Consider the following 10418-nt stretch of genomic DNA (forward strand, 5'->3'; position numbering starts at 1 on the left):
GGAACTTGCCAGCAACTTGCCCTCAGTGTCAACACAAAGCAGCAATCCTCCAAAAGCGACGAGCACACGCACAACCCCCTCTTCGCACACAACCATCAGGCTCCTCCGACGCTCCCGGGTCAGCGGCATCTCCGGCATCATCGGCAATTCGACGCTGCACTTGAGGGACCAGACCTGGCTCTCGTAGTCCTGCATGGCCCAAATACGAACAGCTCTCATGCCATTGTCCCAGCTGTACATGCCAAGAACGCCGTCCATCTCAAACAGATCAGCCCCGTGTATAGGAACATCAGGAGAACTCATTCGACGGAATGACTCTGCTGTGGTGTCGAACACTTGTATTTCTGTCCGACGCGGCAGAGCCAGAGTGTCCAATGTCCAGTGCAGGTTGCCGCGGAGCAGGACAGGCGTGGAGGAGGAGGAGGAGGATAACCTGTAGTGCGACGCGTCCGGCGGGCACTGGATGCGCCTCAGCGGCAGCTCGTGGCGGTCCAACGCCAGGACGTACATCGACCCCCTGCTGAACCACCAGCGCAGCAGCAGCCGGTACTCGCCTGTGGGGCGGTGCCGGTAGAGCCCCATGGCGACGTACCCCTTCAGCTGCGGGAGACGGCCGATCTGCCGCGTCGCCGGGTTGCAGATGGAGGCGCTCAGGCCGGTAGGAGTACCACGAACTCCTTCCGCCAGGAGCAGCAGCCCGTCGCAGGAAGCCTTCACGCAGACGTGGAGGCTGTCCAGCCGCGCCACGGGCTGGAGCTGCTCATGGTCCAAGGCGGCGACGTGGAGCCAGCGGCGTTCCTCGGCGCCTGGTGTTCCTCTGCGGTTGATGAGGGGGTGGGATGGCTGGCGGCGGTGGTGCTCCAGGAGGAGATCGCGGGCGGAGGCGGCACGGCGCCACGCGTGGCTGACGGCGCGGCAGCGGACGAGATCTTTGTGGGGCAGACGGACCAGGATCTCCCACACCAAGATCTCCTCCGGGAGGCTGCTTCTCAAGGGCTTCGCCATGGTCGCCCTCGCCGGCAGGGAGCTCATTTTCCACCGAGAAATTAACGAGGGTCAATGGCGATGCATGGTGGTGATCGTGTCCTCCTATTTGGCGCTCGCTGCGTTGCCCTGTACCCAAGCCAGCTTTGAAGACCACGGATCACTTTCAATTTCTATAGTTTTTAGTTTGTGCCAACTCACGCTTTGGCGGCATTAGGTGTTTGAGTGTGAAATGTAGAATGTTTATGTATGGCTTGATATCCTCACCTGATGTAAACTTTTTTGGCTGCGGACGATTATGTCGTGCCATAATGGAGTACAATTGGCCCATCTAAAAAAAAACAAGTTGGGTGCACCAAAATGAGATTGTTCATCAGTTCAAAGTTGATATGATCAATCTGATAATCAGGAACCTGGACGATTTGGTGCCAAAGCTAAGCACAGAAAATGTGCAAACTGAACCTGAAACAACATCATTCAGCTTACACTCACAGATCATTTTTTAGCAGGCAGTCGGCTAACAGAACAGTACGCTATGTTCTCTTAAATCCAAAATGTACCAGGTGATACATTTGCACATTCAAATGCATACATGATAATAGAAGTGCATATAAGAAAGTAGCAATGCTCTTCTGTTGTTCCTAGAAGTCTTGTGATAGCATGGTTTGGAACTTTGGATGACACTCTCTACCGGATGGTCTGAACGACAGGGACATGCTTGATCTTGTGGTGATCCTCGCCTCCCTCCTCGATCCTCCCCACCATCTTCGGCATTTTGAACAGCACAACCTCCTCCAGCTCCTTCATCCCGGCCAGAGCCTCCGGGAGCATCTCCACGTTGGCGCACCGGAACAGCGTCAACGTCACCAGCGCCGCCATGGACCCTGCTCTCACCGTCCATTCCTCCAGCTCCGGCAGCCCCAGCCCCAGCGTATGCAGGCCCGGGAACCCGCCGTCCTGGAACACCAGCTGCTCGCCGTCGTAGGCGCCCCACATCAGCTTCAGCTCTGCCAGGCTCGGCAGCTCGCCCAGCATGTCCACAAAGCTCTGCCCCACCATCGTGTACCACATCGACAGCCTTGTCAGGTTTGGCCGGATGTACCGGACGGCAACGTCATCGGCCTCCTCCTCGTCCTCATCTTCCTCCATGGACCCCACCAGCCTTAGGCTCTGCAGCCGCCGCAGGCTCGGGACGGTGAACACGGCCCGCGGCAGTGATTCGCCCTGCAGCACCAGGTGTACCAGCAGGTCGAGGCTCTCGAGCGCAGAAGTCAGTGTGCCGACGTGCGCGGCGGTGAGCCCGCTGAGCTCCAGCGACCGGAGGTTAGTGGCCCTCCCCAGCGGGTTGCCGGCACCGATACGTGTGTCCCAGCAGTGCGGCTGCACGCCGTGGAGCGTCTGGAGGCTGTACAGGTCACCCAAGCACTTGGGCAGCGCGAACGGTGCCACAACGTGCCGCAGCGTTGGGATCATCCAGAACGCGGCGGTCACGCCCAGCATGCCATTGCTGCCCTTGAGTATCAGTGACTGCAGGTTCACCAGCTTGTTTATCGTGCTCGGCAGCCTCTCCAACTGACCACACTGAAGGCCAAGGTACCTGATCCAGGAAATCATCTCAAATTATTCAGTATTTAACATCAAACTTATTATACCAATGTTCAGAAAATTCTTTCTCTAAAAAAAAAAATGTTCAGAAAATGCTCAGGTTACCTTATGTGGATCATTGAGCCAATCTCATTTGGTAATTTCTTGAGCTCGAGGCCATGGATGTCGATGACGCGGAGGAACTTCGAAGCATGGAGGAAGCCCAGATCAGTGGAGTGGATGCAGACGCTGGGTTTGGTAGTACTGCCATTGACGAAGTCGCAGACGATGGTGCGGAGCTTGGGCAGTGCGTTGCCGAGGTGGACATGTTTGTCGGTGGTGTTCTGGACAGCGAGGCGGCGCACGGTGGCGGGGGCGAGAACGTCGGTGCTGTCGTGGCTCTCGACGAAACACGCCTCCTGCGCCTCGTCCTGGGCAAAGGCGTGGAGACGGTCATGCACCACCACCGTCGTCACAGTGCCGAACTCGTCCTTGTCCACCAGCTGGACCATGCACCGGGAGATGAGCTCCTTGAGGTACCCCTGCCCGACCTCCTCCATGGTGCTCCCACGCCGCGGCCGGACAAACCCCTCAGCGACCCACAGCCTCACCAGCCTCGCCGCGTTCACTGGCACGCTCTCTGGCATCGCCGCAAAGTAGAGGAAGCATGACTTGAGGTGGTGTGGCAGGTCATCGAATGCCAGCGACATTATCCGCCTCCCGCCGTTGCTGTTCTTGCACTGTGGCTGGTCCCTTGCCGCCAGCAGCTGCGTCATCACTTGGTCCCACTCCACCGGCAGTTCCTTGGACCGGAGCACGCCTGCAAGGACGACGACGGACAGCGGCAGGCCACGGGTGATCCGGAACACGTCCTGGTAGTACCTCGACTTGTACCGCCCAGGGCAGTCGCCGCGGCGGCCAAACACCCTGCGCCAGAACAGCTCGTATGTGTTCTCCGGGTTGAGCCGCGTCAGCTCGATGGGGTCGTACGTCGGGCCACCGGCGTAGCCCACAACCTCCAACCCCGCTGCGTCGGTGACCAGCAACACCCTGCTGCCGTTGCCCTCATCGGGGAGCGACGCCCGGAGGCTGTTCCAGTCAGCAGCCGCGATGCTGCCGTCGACCACGACGAGGTACCGCCTGCCGGTCATGTTCCGGAACAGCGAGTTGCTGATGTCCTTGCCCTTGTTGCCAGCGTCGCAGCCACCACCATCTTCCACAACCTGGCCGTGGGATGTGAACCGGCGAAGCTGGGAGCCGGCCTGCCTACGGATGTCACAGAGCACGTCGGATGGGCGGCTGTTGGGAGGGAGCACCGTCCAGGTGCGTATGGTGAAGTGGTTGCGGACCTCGGGGCTCTGGTAGACCTTGTGCGCTAGCGTGGTCTTGCCGATGCTGCTCTCGCCGGTGATGGAGACAACGGCGCGGCCAGAGACAGCGTCGACGTCTAGGAGCTGCTCCCTGAGCATGTTGCTGTACTTGTCGAAGCCGACAGTGTACTCCTCCAGATCATCCCTGCATCCAAATGCACCAAGCCAGTCATCAGTACATAATTCAGTAATGCTTGATAATCTGTAGCTTGTTTAGCACTGAATACTATGCTGAAGCTTTGCCATGGTTAGCTATTATAACTACTGTTGCCGAAACTGAATTTCGCCGCCAATGTCTTCGCCTCCCATCAGGCCGGTGGCTCGGCGCAAGACCCTTGCGGGCGTGGGCGTGGCCCGCACCATGGGCTTCTCCATCCGGCGCAACAGCGATAGACTCAAAGCGCGTCGGAAGGCGGCTCCGATTGCGGCCGCTGCGGAAACGTTGGTCTGTCGAGGACTTGGCATCGTCAAGAATGGACAAGAGGTTACGGAGGCGGCAATGGCTGAATTCGCGCTCCGTTTCAAAGGCCAAGTCTCCGATGAGGTGCTCGCAGCCATGCGGGCTCTTTTCAAGGTGGCTACACCTGAAGAGGAAGAGATGGATGATGCCCTGCTGCAGGAGGGGGGCGCTGCTGGCCTGGATCACGACCAAACGGCCACCGAAGATGGCGGCGTTGCGGCTGTCTGACTACCCAGCTTGCTGCTTGCTCGAGTCTACTAGTTTCCAATGTTAGCACAACCTTTCAGCTTTTCTTGTGGGCTTTTGGGTACTGTCAACCCACGCATGCTATCTGAGTCTTTCAGCTTCTGGAGTCTGTTCCTGAGCTTGGAAAAAGTTGTCTTAGCTATCGCCGGTTACTCTGCAATATTTGCATCATCTTCTTCACAGGGTCTCCCATGTCTCCATGTTACAACACTCTTTTAACCTCTTGGGATGGAACGTCCGGGGCCTCAACGATCAGGATAGGCGCGACACCGTGCACGAAACTATTGCCGCTTCCTCCTGTCAGATTGTCTGCCTGCAAGAAACTAAACTTGCGGTCGTCAGTCCGATCGAGGCGGCTTATATTGGTGGGTACAGGCTTAAGAGCTTTGCGGAGCGCCCGGCGATTGGAACTAGGGGTGGAATCCTTCTGCTTTGGGATGAGTCCTCGGTACAGATTACCAACGTGCACATTACGGAGTTCTCCTTGTCTGCCGATGTGCATCTTCTGCAATCCAGTGCCGAGAGTGATTTTAAGATCACGGCGGTTTATGGCCCAACTGCGGCTAACCGTAAGGATGACTTCTTCGCTGAGCTGGTCGCCCTCAAGCCAACAACTGGGGTGCGTTGGCTGGCCCTTGGGGATTTCAATCAGATCCGGCGCGCGAGTGACAAGAACAAACGCAATATCAATCGGAGCCGTATAAACCGCTTCCGTGATGCCCTCCTTGACTGTGAGCTGTCTGAGATCCGCCTGCAAAACAGGCGTTTCACTTGGACCAATGGCCGCGCCAACCCCACTTTGTGCAATCTTGACGCCTTCTTCTGTAACGCGGAATGGGACCTACGGTTCGACACTCATGTTCTTCATGCCCTTTCCTCCTCGCTATCTGACCATTGCCCGCTTCTTTTGGCGGATGACAGTGGGCCGCGCCGTCCCCGCACCTTTAAATTCGAGAATTTTTGGACACGCATTCCGAGGTTCACCGACGTTGTCAAGGCCGCATGGGATGAGCCTATGAATCACACTGAGCCCTGCCACGTCCTCTTTCACAAGCTCAGCAACACCGCCAAGAGGCTTAGTCGTTGGGGTAGAGGCCTCTTCTCAAATGGGAAAATTATGTTGCATGCCGCTCTGCTTGTCATCCTACATTTTGACATGGCTCAGGAAATTAGGGTCCTCTCCATTGGTGAGCGCGATCTGCATGCTAGGCTGAAAAAAAAGGTCATCGCCTTGGCGGTTGTCGAAAGGGCAAGGAAAAAACAGTGTGCCCGGATCTCCAACATCAAGGAAGGCGACGCGAATACCAAATTCTTTCATCTTAGAGTCAACGCTCGAAGGAGGAAAAATCACATCTACCGCCTAAAACGTGACCATGGGTGGGTTACCGATCATAAAGAGAAAGAGGAGGTGGTCCACGATCACTTCAAGGAGGTCATCGGCAAGGGCGCTACGCGGAGTCAGGATTTCATGTGGGACGAGCTCCACTTTGAAAATCCGACCATGGAGGGGCTTGGCGATCCGATCACGGAGGAGGAGGTCCTCAATGCTATCAACCTTCTACCGGGCGACAAGGCACCCGGTCCTGATGGTTTCACCGGAATCTTTTTCAAGAAGTGCTGGGGCATAATCAAGCATGATGTTATGAGGGTGATTTTCCAGTTTGGCAACTTGCAAACGGCCAACTTTCATTGGCTCAACACCGCCAACATCGCCCTGGTTCCCAAAAAAGAGGGGGCGGATGATATCTCGGACTTCAGGCCCATTAGCCTCATTCATGCTATTGCCAAGATCATCTCTAAAGTCCTCGCCCTACGCTTGGGGCCCTTGATGGATGAGCTTGTCTCCAACGCCCAAAGTGCCTTCATCAAAAAACGAAGTATACATGACAATTTTCTATATGTCAAAAACCTCGCCAAACGCTTACACAAGTCCAAGACGCCGTCGCTTCTCTTCAAGCTTGACATCAGGAAAGCCTTTGATTCTATCCGTTGGGAATATATCTTGGACCTTCTACATCGCCGCGGATTCCCGGCACAATTCCGCAACTGGATCACCGCCCTTCTCTCCACGGCCTCTTCTAGGGTCATCCTCAACGGCGTTGCGGGACCTCCTATCATTCATGGTCAGGGCCTTCGGCAAGGGGACCCTCTTTCACCCCTACTTTTCGTCCTCGCCATCGACCCACTTGCCCAAATTCTTGATGCCGCCACCACACACGGGCTTCTCCACAAAATTAGGGGCCGAGGAAACATACTCCGCACCTCCCTATACGCGGATGATGCGGCCATCTTCGTGGCCCCGATCAAGGAAGACATCCAAAACTTGGCAAACATCCTTCATAGCTTTGGGGAAGTCACCGGTCTTGCCACTAACTTCCTTAAGAGCTCCGTTGTCCCCATTCGTTGCGGAGAGACCGACCTTGATGACATCCTCGAGGGCATCCCGGTGGCCCGTTCGACCTTCCCCATGAGATACCTTGGCTTACCCCTCTCGGTTTGGCAACTAAAACGCGTGGACTTTCAACACCTTGAAGACAATTGCGCCCGCAAGATCCCAACTTGGTGTGGTAAATTTATCACCACGGCCGGCCGGGCTTCCCTTGTCAAGTCGGTTATTACCTCCCAAGCAACCTACTACCTCACTCCCCTCGCCATTCCCCCGGGGACTACCAAGTTCATCAACAAGCTTCAAAGAGCTTTTCTTTGGTCGGCGAAGGAAACCACCTCCGGGGCAAAATGTAAAGTCAATTGGAAAACGGTTTGCCGCCCCTATAAACTTGGAGGTCTTGGAGTCAAGGACTTAGACAAGTTTGCCACGGCTCTTCGCCTCCGGTGGCCTTGGCATGAGTGGAAGGACCCGTCGAAGATTTGGGTGGGCTATGGGAATCCTTGCTCCGACCAAGACATGGATATTTTCTACGCCGCGACCACCATCACCCTCGGCAATGGCAAGAAGACATCTTTTTGGGAGGCCCCTTGGCTCATGGGAAGGAAACCGAAGGACATCGCGCCGCTCATTTTCGATGTATCTAAGCGCAAAAGGTGGAATGTCAATCTTGCTCTAAATGGAAATGCTTGGGTCAACATGATCAAATTGGACAACGACTTCACCATGGCGCATTTCTCGCAATTCCTCGACCTTTGGACTCGTTGCCAAGGGGTGCAACTTCATGATGATTTGGATGATGACATTATTTGGAATCTCACGGCAAGTGGACATTACTCCGCTAAATCGGCTTATGAGGTGCAATTCATCGGCTCCGTCGATTCCTATCTCCATAAGTCGGTTTGGAAGACTTGGGCACCTCCCAAAACCAAATTCTTTGCTTGGCTTCTTGCCCAAAACCGCATTTGGACCGCCGACCGCCTACAAAAGCGTGGGTGGCCAAATTGCGGCCTATGTCCCCTATGCAAGCAAGCAAATGAGACGGCGGCGCACCTCTTCATCCATTGTAGGTTCACTACGCGCCTTTGGGACAAAGTGGCGGAGTGGTTGCACAACACGGACATTACCCCCAATGGGTGGACCGACCTATCCATCGAGCTTTGGTGGCGCAACATGACAAGACCACACTTGCCCAACCGCAAAGCCATCTCTTCGCTAGCTCTTCTTGTCACTTGGGAGATTTGGAATGAGCGCAACGCAAGGGTTTTCAATGACAAGTCCGCCAACCATGATGTACTCCTAGATAAGATTAAGAGAGAGGCCCGCTTGTGGATTATAGCCGGTGCTAAACGATTGGGCCAAATCATGCCGCGAGAGTAGTCGCTTGTACTCTTCTTTTCTTTTGGTTCGGACTTTCTTGTCAAACTCTTCTCCTTAATTAATCGAATGGGGCAAAGCTTTTGCCCCCGTTTCAAAAATTTGGTCAAGCAGGCCAATCAAAGTCGAGTGAGCTATAGTAAATTCCTTAATTATAGGTGCGTTTGATGACATTTTCAGGGTGGGTAATCACTGTAATATAAAATTAACCAGCCTGATAGGTCATCATAATCTTTTCCCACAGATAGCAGAATCATCAAGGAAGACATTTTAAAACAAACAGAGAAGAATCGTCAAGAACAAATGAAATGGGACACCAAATTTTTTGTGGGGTTCTTGGTTGGAACTGCAAGAATCTAAGTGAACAAATTGTTCAAGCAGTTCGATTTTCCTGCTTGCTTTGCATGATTCTTCTTTCTGTGCATAATTCAGTAGTGCAGGTTAATTGGTAGCTACCTTAATTTTGCACTCATTACGGCAAGCTTCACCATGGGTCCACTAGAACTACTGCTGCAGAAGTCCTGCTGTCAATTAGCTCAAGCAGGCCAATAGATGGCGCTATTTGTTGAATATTATTACATGCGTTGATGTCATTTTCAGAGTGGGAAAAACAGGAAATGTAAACTTAAGTAGCTTCCAAATTCAGCAGAACCTTGTTCACAGATCAAGACAGCAATAAAAGAAAGATAGCACAATCATCAAAATGTTACTAGTACAAGCTAAGCTGTTCATCAGAGAGGCATTTCAAAACAAACAAGCTAGTCAACTGTTTGTAAACATGATTCTTTCTATAGAAGCGCTTAAATACCCAAGACTTTACCATGGTCCATAGGTGTGGCTAGAACAACTGCTGCTACCGGAACAATATAACGCTGACAACTTAATTTGGTCAAGCAAGCCAATCAAATCAAATCAAATCGACTGAGCAGAATCTTTCAATTATATATTAGTTTGATGTCATTTTCAGAGTGGCTGTGCGGGTAACCATTGTAATATAAAATAATGTAGCAGCTTAACAATTCAGCAGAATCTTTGTTCGCAGAACAAAACGAAATGAAAGACAACAGAATCATCAAGGAAGATATTTCAGAAAGAACAAAGAGGAATCGTCAAGAACAAAACGAAATGAGGGACACAAAATTCGGTTGGAACTGCAAGAACCCGATCGAGAGACCGAATTACTCCCCTGTTTCGGCGCAGCAAAATGTTCTAGCGGTTTGCATGTGATTCTTTTTATTCTTAGTTTTGGGAGCGCGCGTACCATGCGGCGAGGGTGGTGGCGGAGGATGCGGCCCAGGCGGGCGCCGGCGCGTGCTCGATGTTGTAGGCGGCGCGGTTGGCGGAGATCTCGTCGAGCCTCTTCCTGATCTGTCGGACGCGGGCGGAGAGGTCGTGGCGGAGCGCGACCTGCAGCCCCGCGCAGCGCGGGCGGCGGGGCCACTGCCACCGCCACCGCCACGCGGAGCACCGAGCCCCGGTGGGGAGCGCCGGGGGCGGGTTGCGGCGGCGGCGGTGCCGCCCTGCGCGGTGGAGGAAGTCGTCGAGCGCGTCCTCGGCCTCGAACGCGACGTCGCGGGTCTGGCGCACCCAGACGGCGACGAACTCGTCGTCGCGGAGGCGGCGCCTGCGGTCGGCGTCGCGGATGAAGGTGTGGAGCCACTCGAGCTTGTCGCGGAGGAGGCGCACGTCGTCGCCCACCTCCAGCAGCACTGCGGCTTCCCAGGCTACCAGCTCCGCCACCTTGGCCAGCACCGTCGTGATCGCCGTCTCCGCCATCGGTTCGCCTCGTCAGACACTCTGTGCTGTGCGTGCAGTGCCTGATAGCTATATGGTCTCAGGCAGCCTGAGGGTTCTAGGAATGTAGTAAGAGCAGCTCGTAGTTTGGTGGGGGTCAAAGGTCAATGGTGGAGCCGGCCGCCGGCGTGAGGGAACCAACACCAAACACCTCGATCTCACTCTCTCGTATACCTGGGCATATCTCGGGCCGGGCCGGGCTTCGGGCCGGGCCAAG

General features: G+C 54.6%; 1 protein-coding gene across 1 annotated transcript; it reads right to left on the reverse strand.

The window, feature by feature from the left end:
* Positions 1-1552: 1552 nt before the first annotated feature.
* LOC124666450 (probable disease resistance RPP8-like protein 2) lies at positions 1553-10183 on the reverse strand. The gene is made up of 3 exons (XM_047203787.1): positions 9669-10183; positions 2695-4083; positions 1553-2581 (listed from the first exon to the last, which is right to left on the reverse strand). Exons 1-3 carry the CDS (start codon positions 10181-10183, stop codon positions 1672-1674), a joined length of 2814 nt encoding a protein of 937 aa, XP_047059743.1. The 3' UTR covers positions 1553-1671.
* Positions 10184-10418: the final 235 nt, after the last annotated feature.

Source organism: Lolium rigidum, chromosome 6 (assembly GCF_022539505.1).
Source record: "Lolium rigidum isolate FL_2022 chromosome 6, APGP_CSIRO_Lrig_0.1, whole genome shotgun sequence".
Lineage (NCBI taxonomy): Eukaryota > Viridiplantae > Streptophyta > Magnoliopsida > Poales > Poaceae > Lolium > Lolium rigidum.

Bases quoted from the DNA above. Each gene is read 5' to 3' on its own strand.
- LOC124666450 (XM_047203787.1), bottom strand. From the start codon at position 10,183: ATGGCGGAGACGGCGATCACGACGGTGCTGGCCAAGGTGGCGGAGCTG. The intron at 4,084-9,668 runs GTACGCGCGCTC...ATTTGGATGCAG, and splicing joins GCCACCACCCTCGCCGCATG to GGATGATCTGGAGGAGTACA. The intron at 2,582-2,694 runs GTAACCTGAGCA...TTCCTGGATCAG, and splicing joins GGCTCAATGATCCACATAAG to GTACCTTGGCCTTCAGTGTG.